This window comes from Enhydra lutris, unplaced genomic scaffold (assembly GCF_002288905.1).
Source record: "Enhydra lutris kenyoni isolate GAN:26980312 unplaced genomic scaffold, ASM228890v2 scaffoldscaffold39, whole genome shotgun sequence".
Classification (NCBI taxonomy): domain Eukaryota; kingdom Metazoa; phylum Chordata; class Mammalia; order Carnivora; family Mustelidae; genus Enhydra; species Enhydra lutris.
In genome coordinates this window covers 30,370,475-30,386,022 of record NW_019154123.1, presented here as the reverse complement: position 1 = coordinate 30,386,022, position 15,548 = coordinate 30,370,475, and the positions used below count along the sequence as shown (strand labels likewise).

Genomic DNA, 15,548 nt, shown 5'->3' with positions numbered 1-15,548 from the left:
TATAACTAATCATTCCACAATATCCTATAACCTGAACTCTTAAGAGTCGCATTCAATTTTTCCTGTGTCCTTTTATAAAGTCTAACCTGTGACCATGACAGTGCGAATGTTGGCTTTATGCAAATCTTCAAGTACTGCAGGGGTTTCTTGCTTTAATTTGTTCTGCATTACAATTAATCCCATAAAATCCATGTTGTTTTCAATGACATCTCTGCAGAAAAAAGAAATTTTAACACAAAATGGTTTAGTCCAGAGAACAGATACTTTTTCTCTTTTTATTAATAAAGCAAATTAAAATTCCCATAAATTACAAATTGAAACATTTTATATGCTGAATAAGCCATATATATGTGTGATCGAGCTTAATATCTCAAAAAATTCATAACTGGAAAAATAATTCCCAAGAGGCATATTTTGAAATAAAACATTACCCTTTGAAATGTGAGAAATAAGGATTATGTGAAAATGTTATCTTTTAAGACACTGATCACCTGAAGTACTGAAAAATGTTCATCTTGTATTCTACCCACAAAATGAATGAGCATAAGTAAATCTATGCTTTACTGGACCCCAAATATAACACAGCCTAACATAAATGTTAAGAGAAAAGGAAAAAACTTGACCATAAGCACATTCAACACAGTTATACTGCATTCATTATTATCAAGCCTTTGATGATTTTAGAAGTGATCAAATTCTTTTTTTAAGATTTTAATTATTTGAGAGAGAAAGAGAGTGAGAGAGCACAAGAAGGGGTAGGGTCAGAAGGAGAAGCAGACTCTTCACTAAGCGGGGAGCCCAATATGGGGCTCAATCCTGGGACTCCAGGATCATGACCTGAGCCTAAGGCAGACACTTAACCAACTGAGCCACCCAGATGCCCCTAGACTCTTGATCAAATTCTTGATCCTGACAGTGTGATACAAAAACTATTTAGCAGTCTGACAATGAGCCCCAGAGATGGGGCTCTTACAATATTTATTAATATTCAGGGCACCTGGGTAGCTCAAACATTAAACATCTGTCTTCGGCTCAGGTCATGATTCCAGAGTCCTGGGATCGAGCCCTGCTTCAGGGTCCTCATTCAGAAAGAAGCCTGCTTCTCCCCCTCCCTCTGCCTGCTACTCCTCCTATTTGGGCTCACTTGCTCTCTCTGTCAAATACATAAATAGAATCTTTAAAGAAAATTTCCTTTAAGAAATATTTATTAATATTCAATAGCTATCAAGATGCTATTCCTTCAAAAGTTAAGTACCCACTCTGTACCAAGTAGCACTACTATTCCCTGGAAGGTCAAAGATGAAAAGGTATGATCCCTACCCTCAAGGGGCTTTAGTGGGAAAACAGACATGCTGGCAAAGAGATATATGCAGGGGCACTCGAGTAGCTCAGTTGGTTGAGCATCCAACTCTGCTTTGGCTCAAGTCATATCTGAGGCTATGAGATCAAGTTCCACACTTGGTACAGAATCTGCTTGAGATTCTCCCCAGTCTGCCCCTCCTCCCTCCCTCTCAAATAAATAAATAAAAAGTAAAACCTTTTAAGAAGATGTACATGCAAAAATAACATGTGCTTCAGCATCATCATGGAGATGGCTGCATTCTTAAGAAATCTCAAGCTACTGAGGCGCCTGGGTGGCTCAGTGGGTTAACCTCTGCCTTCGGCTCAGGTCATGATCTCAGGGTCCTGGGATCGAGCCCCACATCGTGCTCTCTTCTCAGTGGGGAGCCTGCTTCCCCTGCTCTCTCTGCCTGCCTCTCTGCCTACTTGTGACCTCTCTCTCTCTGTCAAATAAATAAAAATAAAATCTTTGGAGGGGGGCAACCTCAAGCTACTAAAATTCTATCACAGAATTATTTTTTCTTTTTTTTTTTTTTTAAAGTAGATTCCACACCCAGCAAGGAGCCCAATGTAAGGCTTGAACTCACGACCCAGACATCAAGACCTCAACTGAGATCACGAGTTGGACACTCAACCAACTAAGCCACCCAGGTGCCCCAGAAATATCCCCCCCACCCTGCCCCCATGATGGAGAAAGAAGACTTGAGGTTAGGAACCAAAATTTCAGACTTGCAATAAGAAGTGGTTTTTTGACACAAAATTCAATAAAGGCACTTTAAGTACAAAGCTCTAAACCCTAAACAATCTTTGAAATATAATTAATAACTATGGGTGGTAAAGGTATTAAAGAACAGTTAAGAAACAATATAAAATGACACTGCTGGTGGTGATAGAAGAAATGAGCCTTTAAGTCTGAAAATGCACTTCAAGTAACAAAGCTGTACCAATGAGACACCCTGGGGTCTAAGCACTATAGCCATTTTCCCATGACCTGCTAGTTTCTGGCTACTACTGGTTTCCTAACTTTTTCCTAACAATAAAATGACATAGGTCATGGAAATTTTGTCTTCTAATGAATGAACAATACAATATTCAACTCAAGATGTAAAGGTTCAAGCAGTAGGAGAAATGCCAAAACCTGCCCTGGTAAGACAGAATGGAAAGACGGAGAAGGTCTTGGTTTATAGATGACAAAGAAAGAGAGAAAGAGAGAAAGCAGTAGAGAAAGAGAGAAAAGTTGACAGGAATAGGATATTCTGGGCAGAAGGAATAGCTTATTCAAGGGCATGGAATGATGTCTGATTAGGACAGGCTCAAGAACTACAGACAAATCAGTAGTTAGTCTTTAAGGGGAAAAAATGGCAAAAGGTGGAGCTGTAGAGAAAGAAGAGCCTCATGTGTCCTTCACAGGAATTAGAACACAGTATTTTACTGCACCTCCCAACCATGTGTATCGATCAGTCCCATCAGCTGGCTACTGCTTTTCTTTTTTTTTGAAATGTTCATGCTTAAACCACATCCCCCAAACATTCTGTGTGAACAGGCAGAATTCCTAACATAGCTTTTCCTCTTAGCTATTAGGCTATCTGCTCCACTCCTTTAGTTCTCATTCAGAAAACCAGGATTCTACTATAAACACTGCCCTAACTCTTTAGGCTTAGGAATCATCTGCTTTTCAAAAGCTTGCATTAGGCCACTTTTATAAAAGACTTCATCGGTACTTGTTTTCAAAAACCCAAAGAATTCTGAAGACTTTTCACTTTCAAGAAAAAAGGGGGAAAGGCAAAAACAGCATTCAGCATTTATTTTGCAGCAAGCCAATTCAGAAGCAGTGCACGCCCAAGCAGCTGGGAGTGGCCCTCCCAAGCTCCTTCCCTGGGTATTACAGTCAGCACCTCAGCATCAAGCCACATAGGTCTGAACTGTGCCTATGAGCATCTTGCTCTATCTTGATTTATTGTGCCTGCATTAGCAAGATGTGTCCCAAGTTATGAGAGCTTAAGAGAGATTATTTTTGGGGTCTGGAAAAACTCAGAATTTTTTCCACATAAATTAATGGTAACGGTTTCCTCCCTTTAAGCTGTTCTGGCTTATGAACAGCTTCACAGGAACACTCTACTTTTGCATAGTGGGAAAAGGTGTAATTAAAAGAAGTGTTAATAGTCTGTAATTTAGCCACTGCCCTATTGTTGTGCTACTGACACTATTTAAACCTGAACCTGGTGGGGGAGGGGGGTCGAAAGAGGGTGGTGGGGTTATGGACATTGGGGAGGGTATGTGCTGTGGTGAGTGCTGTGAAGTGTGTAAACCTGGCGATTCACAGACCTGTACCCCTGGGGCTAATAATACATTACATGTTTATAAAAAAATTAAAAAATATTAAGAAAAAAAAAACCCTGAACCTGTGCATAACTTGTGCATGACACATAGAAATAGCTCTTTAAGCTGGATTCCTAGAACTGCACTTGCGGGATCAAACGTATAAGCAATTTAAATTTTGACAGGTACTACACATGTTCATTAAAATTTTCTCAAGCCTTCACTAACACTTGATATTATCAATCTTTAATTTCACGAACCTCAGGAGAGAAGTGATGTCTCACTGTGGTTTTATTTTGTAGTTCCCCAAAGAACTAAATAATGTACTACAATTTCCATTTGTTCATTGGCCATTTGTATGCCTTTTTCTTTTTTTTTTTTTTTAAGATTTTATTTATTTATTTATTTATTTGAGAGCAAGCAAGTGAGCACGAGCAGGGGGAAGGAGCAGAGGGAGAAGGAAAAAGCAGACTCCCTACTGAGCAGTGAGCCTTACGAGGGGTCCTGGGATCATGACCTAAGTCAAAGGCAGACACTTTACTGACTGAGCCACCCAGGCACCCTTGTATGTCTTTTTCTGATTTTTTATCTGCTTCTATCACTTTCCCTTTTTCAAATTAAGTGTTACATGTTTTGTTTCTTTCCTGATGCATATTCCTGATGGTGAACTCTTCTATGTAATGTAATGTAAATGGAGGCCATTTACTAGAATTCCAGGTAGGAGACTGGTATTAGAACTGAATGTTAAAAAGCTCTGGAGGCACTGTGGAACACAAATTGGAGAGAGTAAAACTAGAGAAAAGTAAATGTGATGATGGCAATGTCACTCGACCTTTGGGAGTTGGGAAAGAGTACTGGTATAATTGGTTATTGTGACTCATGAAACTCTGACCAAAATAATACTTGGTTCCAAACACTGGGCAAAACCAAGTAGATTCTTTGGGAAGAACAAAATACAAGAGAATTATGCTTACATTTTAAAACTGTATTCCTAAAACATGCCTGACACATAGCAGGCACTAGATAAATATTTAACAAACAAACTGGTAAGAGTTCTGAAGAGCTGTACTTGTATCTCAATCACCTAAAACAAAACACTACATTAGGTGCAGCTGCATACACTCAACAAATATTTAGTAAATACAACATACAAATTGCCATATATGACTCATATAAACGAACATTATTGGATAAACTGTAGAAAAACCATTCATCAACCTTACCTGCTGATATTCTGTACTTTATGCCATGTGAGTTTTGACTCTAATTTTCTGTGCGCAAGAGCAATCACACGGAAACCCTGTTTAGTGTAATCCTCTAAAACTTTTTCAAAATCAACAGGAACTTTTAAAAAGAAAAAAATAAATGTTATTGTTAAAACTGCAAATATAAGCTCACCTAAATACCAGAATTTCACTCAAAGCCTAGTTGCTTCCTTACCTGTTTCAGGTTTACAGAGACTGGCAATGACCTCAGGTGCTCCTTTCATGTAGGCATCCATCTTCTTATCCCCCAGCACCCTTGCAACCACACTCATACGTTGCAAAGCAGAAGAAAACGGGAACTGGCGAACAATTCCTATCTCATAAATAGCCTGTGTAATTTCAAAAAGATGCATAAAGCATTTACTATTTTTTCAGAATTAAAGCAAGTATACTTAAGTAACAAGTAAACATTCTTTACTTACTGGAAGTTCAAACAGCTCCTAAAAATAAAGCGAAAAGAAAAAAGAAAATACCATTTAGGTCCATTAACATACTCAAGTTTTAAAAAAACGAAAACTTGATACATCCACAAAACATTACTTAAAAAATAGCAAGGACCTTTGATTATTTCAAACTCAGTTTTCAAGACTGCTTCTCTACTACCTCTCATTTAATAAAAATACATCCTTCAGTATTTTCAAATAATTTTGCTATCCTAAAATATTAAGTACTAAAAGAAACTAAGGGGGAACATAATTTAAAATTCACCTAAAAATAAAGCCTTTCACATATCTTTTACTGAATCCTAAGAATACAGTTGCAATTTATTTTTTTTCTTCTTTCTTTAAAAGATTTTATTTATTTATTTGAGAGAGAGAGAGCATAAGAGCAGAGAAGGTCAGAAGGAGAAGCAGACTCCCCATGGAGTTGGGAGCCCGATGCGGGACTCGATCCCAGGACTCCGGAACCTTCTAAAAAGATAAATCACCATGTATCTAAATCACAAGACACTAAGTTGCTCAATAAACAGGAAGGAAAAGTAATGGTAAAGAGAATTAAATCTTAATGCTTTACACAAATAGTGCTTGAAACACATCAGGTGTGTAGCTTTGGATAAATGCAGTTAAAATACTCTTATCTGCATAAGTTAAATAAAGGGCATGTGATTTCATCTTCTAGCAACATTTCAAAATGAGGATTAAACATGAGCATCAACAGTTTATTATCCAACTTAACGTGATTTCACACCATTTCTTGGTTTCCTGCAGGTGTGGATTCAGGAAGCAGCTGTTTCGCTGGACGAACCACAGTGGGCATAATTCGATTATGAAGTGCTGTTTCCTCTTCAGTTGCTTCTTCCAGAATCTGAAAGGAAAATATCCAACGCATTACTTCATAAAATTCAATTCACTGGTTCTACTTTAAAGATTTTTATTTTATTTTTTTTATTTACATGACAGAGAGAGGGCGATCACAAGTAGCCAGAGAGGCAGGCAGAGAGAGAGGGGGAAGCAGGCTCCCTGCTGAGCAGAGAGCCCAATGCGGGACTTGATCCCAGGACCCTGAGATCATGACCTGAGCCGAAGGCAGAGGCTTAACCCACTGAGCCACTCAGGCACCCCCACTGGTTCTACTTTAAAAACAAAACAAAACACTAAAAAACATTATGGTTACCTTCAGTAATTAAAAAAAAAGAAAAGGCAGTGCCCAAGGAATAAACAAACACTACTAGATCACTAAGGTGAGTAGAGTAAAATATCAGCGAAATCAGTTAAAGTTCTGACAACACATGGAAGATGAGAAGCAGAGGTTAGAAGTGAGATAAAGAACCAGAGAACAGAGAAAAACTTCTCATTTTGCTCTTACAACCTGCTCAATTAGATTCTTTGCAAAAAAACAAACAACAAAAAACAAACAAACAAACAAACAAAAAAACCCAGAAGATTCCTGCAGTACCACAAATGTTCAGTCTATCATCCAGGGATTATCTTCTGCTACCAGAAAAGGATGCAAAAGTATACGGAGCACAGGGGAGGATTTAAAATAGCATCGTAGGGGGACGCTGAGTTCGCCTTGTCCCTCAAACACAGCCAGATCAATAGCCAACCATTCTGAGCAAGTAGGAATAAGAAAACAATCTGCACAGCTGGAGAGAATGGAGCCATGAACTGGGAGGGGAGGAAAGCCAAGGAGCCCCGAAGGAGCAAGAACCATTTCAAGCAGCAAAGTAAGAAAGAGGGAGAGAGCGGGAGAGACTCCAGCAGGTGAGGAGCACACTGTAAGCCAAGACCAGGAGACCCCTTGGGTTGCATGTAGGAGAGAGTGCTCCTTTCCCATCATACATTTGGAAGAGCGTATTTTGCCTCTCCAAGGACAAAAGGTCAGCTGTGAGCCACTGAGCTCAGCAGGGACAGAGGTGTGCGCAGAGGGCAGATAACCTCCCAGCAGCTTTCCACTGTGAGCCACAACAAACCTAAACCAGCGAGTGCAGATAAGCTTGCTTCGCTTTTCACGGTCTACCACAATCGATTCAGCCTCTGTGCAACTGCTTTTCTGAGACAGAGTTGGGGACTGAGCTGGCTTTCCACTGTGAGTCACATGAACTCTAGCCTGTGTGTGTGAGCTGTATGACTGTTCTTCCCAGACAGCATGGTACTGGTGCACTACAAGGTTCTCCTCCGGGATAGGGACTGGAGTGGGTATGCACCTTGCCAGGCCCCTTGAAATTTGGGAGTTTTGAATCCCAGCCACAGGCCGGAGATAAAAATACAGAAGATCCGTGGCACCAAGGGTACTAACAGCCCAGGAACCAGACAGGTGAAGAACAGGGAAATGACAAAGGCCTGGGACACAAGAGATTATAGGCTTTTTTGAGAGGGCCTCCTGCAGAACGGTGGCCAGGAGTTCCTTCCCCAGGGACAAGAGGGTAGAATGATGCCACATCCTTCCTCTTCCACCACCATCCCTGCCCCACAGCAGCTCCGTGCAACTTGTGAGAGAAACACAATGCCTCCCCTGAGGCTGCAGTCCCCTACACTAAACCCTGCCCCCTGACCTGGCAGGGGCATCTTTATAAGGGCAAGTCAGCCTGTAAACCAGCACAGCAGGCCTCTCCCTCAGAAAACCAACATAGGCCTCCACATGTACCAAGTCTACTGATTAAAGAGTGCTCCAAAACGTCAGCTTCTGGTGGAAAGAGGACCAGACTTGCTTCTTCTTTTCTTCCTTAATTTTTAATTTTTTTTAAATTTTTCCATTTCTTATTTTTTATCTTTTACTTTATATTTTTTCTTCCTCTCTTCTCTTTATCTTTTTTGGGGGTATCAGACTTATAATTTTTTGTTCATTTGTTGGTTTGTTTGCTACTCTTATTTTTTAGAACAGGCTTATATATTTTTTCTTCTTTTCTTCTTTCCTCACTCTTTTTTCCTTCGTTCTTTCTCATTCTTTGGCATCAGGCGTTTATAGTTTTTTGTCTGTCTGCGTTTTTGTTCCTTTTCTCCTGTCTTGGATCAGGCTTTTTTCTTTCTTTCTTTCCAAATTAACAGACAAATCAAAGCACACCAAGTTAAAGATCCAAACACTCCCCACTACAAGCACAGAAGGACTCTGTAGAGGACAGACCAGCTGGATAGAGAAGCCAAAACACAACAGCAGAGTGCACACAGCATACACCAGAAACACTTCCTGAAGTTTTTGTTACTTTTTTTTTAAGATCTTATTTATTTGAGCGAGTACGAGCAGGGGTAGGGGCAGAGAAAGGGAGAAGCAGACTCCCCGCAGAGCAGGGAACCAGCCGGGCTAAATCCCAGGAGCCTAAGATCATGATCTGAGTCGAAGGCAGCTGCTTCACTGACTCAGTCACCCAGCCGTCCCTTCTTGTTGTTGTTATTGGGTTTTTTTTTTTCCCTTTTTCTATTTTTCTTTTCTTGACAAAATGACAGGATGGAGAAATTTCCCCCAAAATAAAGAAAAAGAGGTAATACTCATAGCCAGGGATTTAATCAATATGGACATAACTAAGATGTTTGAACTAGAATTTAAAACAACAATTATAAAGATACTAGTTGGGCTTGAAAAAAGCAATGAAGACACGAGAGAATCCCTTACTATACAGATGAAAGAATTAAAATCCAGTCAGGCCAAGATTAAAAATGCTATAATCAAGATGCAGTCCCAAGTGGAGGTCATAAAAATGAGGATGAACAAAGCTGTGATACAGAGGATAAAATTATGGAAAATAATGAAGCTGAAGAGCTGAGGGAAAGACTATTAGATCACTAAGGTAGACTTACGGAACTCAGCGATTCCATAAAGCAAAATAATATCCATATTATAGGGGGTCCCAGAAGAAGAGCAAAAGAAAGGGATAGAAGGTTTACTTCAACAAATTATAGTTGAGAACTTCCCTAATCTGGGGAAGGAAACAGGCATTCAAGTCCAAGAGGCACAGAGAACTCCCCTCAAAATCAACGAAAACTGGTCAACACCACAACAGATTATTATAGTGAAACTTGCAAATTGCAAAGCCATAAAGAGAAAATCCTGAAAGCAGCTCAAGACAAGAGGACACATAAAGCTGGCAGCAGACCTGTCCACAGAGACCTGTCAGACCAGAAAGAACTGGTATGATATAGTCAATGAGCTGAATGGGAAAAATATGCAGCCAAGAATACTTTATCCAGGAAGTCTTCATTCAGAATAGAAGGAAAGATAAAGAATTCAGAATAGAAGGAAAGATAAAGAATTTCTAAGACAAACAAAAACTAAAGGAATTCATGTACCTAAACCAGCCCTGCAAGAAATATTAAAGGGGATGCTTCAGGCAGAGAGACCAATAGTAATAAAGACTAGAAAGGAACAGACACAATCTACAGGAACAGAGTTTTAACACGTAATACAAAAGCACTAAATTAGTATCTTTTTTTTTTCCAGAAAAAGAAAAGTTTTATTCAACCAAAAGTCAGCATTAATTGCTTTCCCCCCAGTAACAAATTTCTCCAAATACCATATATTTATAAAATTCAGCATGTTAAAATTTACTCAAATCTTTCAATTACTTTTCTCTATTAGAGAATGTTCTGTTTCTTAGAGTTCCAAATGATAAAAGTGGTAATCTGTTGAGAAAAAGGTCAGATGAGTGTGAGGGATATGGCAAAAGTTCTTGGCCCAATGCAGTCATTCCCTATGGTGGCCTGGGATTTCAGTGGTCAAATGTTGTCATGGAAAACTATAGGGCCAGCCATATCTGATAACCAATGCAGACTGCTTTTAGATCCATTTTTGATACATATAAATTTGTATCTTTCAATAATTATTCTGAATGTAAATGGACTAAATAATCTAATCAAGACACAGGGTATCAGAATGGATTAAAAAAACAAGACCTGTTGATAAGCTGCTTACAAGAGACTCATTTTAGACCCAAAGACACCTCCAGGTCAAAGTGAGCATTTATCATGCCAATGGACATCAAAAGAAAGCTGGAGTAGCCATCCTTATATTAGACAAGCTAGATTTTAAACCAAAGACTATAGTAAGAGATGAAGGACACTATACCATAATAAAGGAGTCTATCCAATAAGATCTAACAACTGCACACATGTATGCCTCTAACTTGGAAGCAACCAAATATATAAATCAATTAATAACAAAATAAAATAAATCAACTGATAATAATACAATAATAGTAGGGGACTTTAACACCCCACTCACAGCAATGGACAGATCAACTAAGCAGAAGATCAAGAAGGAAACAAGGGCTTTGAATGATACACTGGACTTGATGGACTTGAAAGATATTTACAGAGCACTTATCCTAAAGCAGAAGAATGCACATTCTTTTCGAGTGCACATGGAACGTTCTCGAAAATAGATCACATACTGGGTCACAAATCTGGACTCAACTGGTACAAAAAGAGTGAGATCATACTATGTGTATTTTCAGACCACAATGTTGTGAAACTTGAAGTCAACCACAAGAAAACATCTGGAAGGACCACAAATACATGGACATTAAAGAATATCCTACTAAAGAATGAATGGGTCAACCAGGAAATTAAAGAATTAAAAAAATACATGGAAGCAAATGAAAATGAAAACACAATTCAAAACCTCTGGGATGCAGCAAAGGTGGGCTTACAAGGGAAGTAGACAGCAATACAGGCCTTCCTCAAGAAATAAGAAAGGTCTCAGATACACAAACTAACCTCACACCTAAAAGAGCTAGAAAAAGAACAGCAAATAAACCCAGCTAAACGTAGCAGAAGAGAAATAATAAAGATTAGACCAGAAATCAATAAAACAACAGATCAACAAAACTAGAAGCTGGTTCTTTAAAAGGATTAACAAGATTGATAAACCCTTGGCCAAATGTGTCAAAAAGAAAAGAGAAAGGACCCAAATAAATATAATCATGGGGGCACCTGGGTGGCTCAATGGTTTAGCCTCTGCCTTCGGCTCGGGTCATGATCTCGGGGTCCTGGGATCGAGCCCCACATCGGGCTCTCTGCTCAGCGGGGAGCCTGCTTCCCCCTCTCTCTCTGCCTACTTGTAATCTCTGTCAAATAAATAAATAAAACCTTTTAAAAATAAATAAAAATAATTAATTACTTTAAAAAATCATGAATGAAAGAGGAGAGCACAACCACCACCAAAGAAATACAAATAATTACAAGAGACTATTATGAGCAATTATATGCCAACAAATTAGGCAATGTGGAAGAAATGGAAAAATTCCTAGAAACATAGAAACTACCAAAACTGAAACAGGGAGAAAGAGAAAACCTGAACAGAACCATAACCAGCAAGGAAATCGGATCATTAATCAACAATCTCCCAACTAAAAAGACTCCAGGGCCAGATGGCTTCCTAGGGGAATTCTACCAAACATTTAAAGAAGAATTAATACCTACTCTTCTGAAACTATTTCAAAAAACAGAAATGGAAGGAAAACCCAAACTCATTCTATGAAGCCAGCATTACCTTGACCCCAAAACCAGAAAAAGACCCCATCAAAAAGAAGAATTATGGACCAAAATCCCTAATGAACAAGGATACAAAAATCCTTACCAAGATCCTAGCCAACAGGATCCAACCGTACATTAAAAGGATTATTCACAGGTGCCTGGGTGGCTCAGCTGGTTAAGCAACTGCCTTCAGCTTGGGTCATGATCCTAGAGTCCCGGGATCGAATCCTGCATCAGGATCCCTGCTCAGCAGGGAGTCTGCTTCTCCCTCAGACCCTCTACTTCTCGTGTTTTCTCTCTCTCTCATTCTCTCTCTCAAATAAATAAATAAAATCTTAAAAAAAAAAAAAAAAAAAAAGAAGGATTATTTGTCACAATCAAGTGGGATTTATTCCTGGGCAGGGATGGTTCAACATCTACAAATTAATCAACGTGATACACCACATCAAAGAAAAGATCAGAACCATATGATCCTCTTAATAGCTGAAGAAAAAGCACTTGACAAAGTACAGCATCCTTTCTCGATAAAACCCTCCACAATGCAGGGATAAATGGACATACCTCAACATCATAAAAGCCATATATGAAAGACCCAAATATCGCCCTCAACAGGGAAAAACTGAGAGCATTTCCCCTAAGGTCAGGAACATGACAGGGATGTCCACTCTCACCACTGTTATTCAACAGAGTACTGACAGTCCTAGCCTCAGCCATCAGACAACAAAAAGAAAGAAAAGGCATCCAAAATCAGTAAAGAAGAAGTCAAACTTCCACTCTTCACAGACAACATGATACTCTATGTAGGAAACTCACGACTCCAGCAAAGAACAGCTAGAACTGATACATGAATTCAGTATGCAGAATGCAAAGTGGCAAGATATAAAATCAATGCACAGAAGTCTGGTGCATTTCTATACAGAAAGAGAAATCAAGTAACTGATTCCACTCAACAAACAACTGCACCAAAAACCGTTAAGAGCATTTTTCACAGAACTGGAACAAACAATCCTAGAATTTGTATGGAATCAGAAAACACCCCAGTATGGTTCTGGCACAAAAACAGACACACAAATCAATGGAACAGAATAGAGAAACAGAATAGAGAAACTCAGCTCTATGGTCAACTAATCCTCAACAAAGCAGGAGAGAAAATCCAGTGGAAAAAAGACGGTCTCTTCAACAAATGGCGTTGGGAAAATTGGACAGCCACGTGCAGAAAAATGAAACTGGACCACTTTTTTACACCATACACAAAAATAAATTCAAAATGGATAAAGACCTAAATGTGACAGGAATCCATCAAAATCCTAGAGAACACAGGCAGCAACCTCTCTGACCTCAGTCGCAGCAACTTCTTGCTAGACATGTCTCCAGAGGCAAGCAAAAATGAACTATTGGGACTTCATCAAGATAAAAAGCTTTTGCACAGCAAAGGAAACAAGAAACAAAACTAAAAGGCAGCCTATGGAATGGGAGAAGATACTCACAAAGGTCTTATCAGATAAAGGGCTAGTATCTAAAATCTATAAAGAACTCACACAACTCACCTAAAAAAAAACAAAATCCAATCAAGAAAATGGGCAGAAGACATGAATAGACATTTCTCCCAAGACATACAAACAGCTAACAGACACATGAAAAAATGCTTGACATCACTGGGCATCAGGGAAATACAAATCAAAACCACAATGAGATGCCTCCTCACACCAGTCAGAATGCCTAAAAGTAACAACTCTGGAAACAGATGTTAGCAAGGATGCGGAGGAAGGGGAGCCCTCCTACACTGCTGGTGGGAATGCAAGCTGGTGCAGCCACTCTGGAAAACAGTATGGAGGTTCCTCAAAAAATTAAAAATACAGCTACCCTACAACCTAGCAACTGCACTACTAGGTAATTATTCAAAGGATAAAACAACAGTGAATCAATGTTTCACCCAATGCACCCCAATGTTTATAGCAGCAATGTCCACAATAACCAAAATATGGAAAGAGCCCAGCTGCCCATCGACAGATGAATGTATCAAGAAAATGTGGTACATGTGGTACACACACACACACACACACACACACACCAGAATATTACTCAGCCATCAAAAAGAATGAAACCTTGCTATTTGCAATGACATGGATAGAAATAAGTCAGCACTGAGTATTATATGCAACTGATGAATCACTAAATTCTACCCCTGAAACTAAGAATATACTATATGTTAACTAAATTGGATTTAAATTAAAAAAAATAAAAGTATATGGAACTCATATATGGTTAGCAGAAACACTGGATCAAGCACATATTGAGGCACAAAGACTGGAGTTTAGTGTTTCAGACTGAACATTTCTGGTTAAGATACTACTACCCTAACTGCCTGAAAATTAATTTAAAAACACTTATTTTTGGTGAAATAATTCCAACAAAACGTGTATTAAATACACATATACAAGAAACAATAATCTAATTTGACTTAAAAATGAAGGAATCAATCAATGGGAAAATGACTGGGAAGGGAACTGTGTCTAATTAACCAACTGGATACCAAGACATGTTTTAACATCTCTGAAACTGAAATATATCTTATATGGCATCGATCACATCACATAACAGCAGTGTCTGGTTATGTGAAAACATTCCATTGATACTTTGTGGTAAGCTCAAACATCAAGGCATCTCGGAGTAAACAAAACATACTATTGTACAAACTTAATTATAAAACCAGTTGTTTTTTAAGACCTACAAAAGGAACACTAAACCTACTGAAAATCTGTTCAGCGGGAGAGAAGTTTTAGAGAACATCAAAGTTGATCAGTCTTATTCTGCCTTACTCTTAAATTTTTCTCTGTAAGCCTTTTGGGAATTAAATTTGGTAAGCATTTATTTTGGGCTATCAGAAGATGGCCAGCCATTCATCTCCCTCCCTGTCAAGACATTAACCAAAATACCAATAAATAAATAACCAAATAAATAAACCTACAGAAGTAAACAGGAAGTTTAAAAAAAAAAAAAAGGAAAAGGATTTCAAATATAAATATAAAAGGCAAACTGAAACATACTGATGGATATACTAATGAAAGAAACAGTAGTAGCCCAGAATAAATACAAGTGGACATACAGGAAAGGTACATTTCTGAACAGCCAGAGTGGAGCTAAGCCAAAAAAAAAAGAAAACCAGGGTTACCACCTAGCGATACGAACTACCTACCTGGGAGGAAGAAGGGCTGCTAATGGGAGCATCAGCACTCCAGAACACAGCTCCGCCAGGGCAAGCATTGTGGGAGCAGGTGAGGAGAGCAACCTAAAAGGCTAGTAAAGTAACTCTGCACCTCTGGACTGAGGCACGCCCACTGGAGCCCTCACCCTCAGGACTCCCCTTGGTCAGTCTTCCCCCTCAGGGGAGACACATCTCAAGAAAACAGGCTAACACACTACAGGCAAGAATAAAATCCTAACTACCTAGAATTATCAAATCAAACCTTCATTCTTAAACATGGAAGTACCATCTAGATGTATAATGAAAACCAAAAGCATGAAGGAAAAAGCCAAGTATAGGGAGGGGGAAAAGAAAACTGACGCAGAGAAAATAATTCAGAAGTCAAAAGGGAACTTCAAAACCAAGCTCATTATTGCATCTGTAAAAGAACTCAATGCTGTGAAGTGATAACCAGAAAACACAGCAAGCACTCAAATTAAAATGATCACCAACAACAGAAAGCTATAAACA

The 15,548-nt window shown here is 38.9% G+C and overlaps 1 protein-coding gene across 2 annotated transcripts in view; it reads right to left on the bottom strand.

Annotated features, from left to right (window-relative positions):
• LOC111155067 (ATPase 13A3) overlaps positions 1-15,548 on the bottom strand; it is a 91,984-nt gene that overhangs the window by 29,943 nt on the left and 46,493 nt on the right. For both annotated transcript variants that reach the window (XM_022515098.1, XM_022515099.1), the window contains exons 17-21: positions 6,114-6,230; positions 5,348-5,365; positions 5,101-5,254; positions 4,884-5,004; positions 87-211 (exon numbers count right to left, since the gene is read on the bottom strand). In XM_022515098.1, coding sequence (XP_022370806.1) covers positions 87-211; positions 4,884-5,004; positions 5,101-5,254; positions 5,348-5,365; positions 6,114-6,230 — 535 coding nt within the window. The remainder of the gene's footprint in view (positions 1-86; positions 212-4,883; positions 5,005-5,100; positions 5,255-5,347; positions 5,366-6,113; positions 6,231-15,548) is intronic.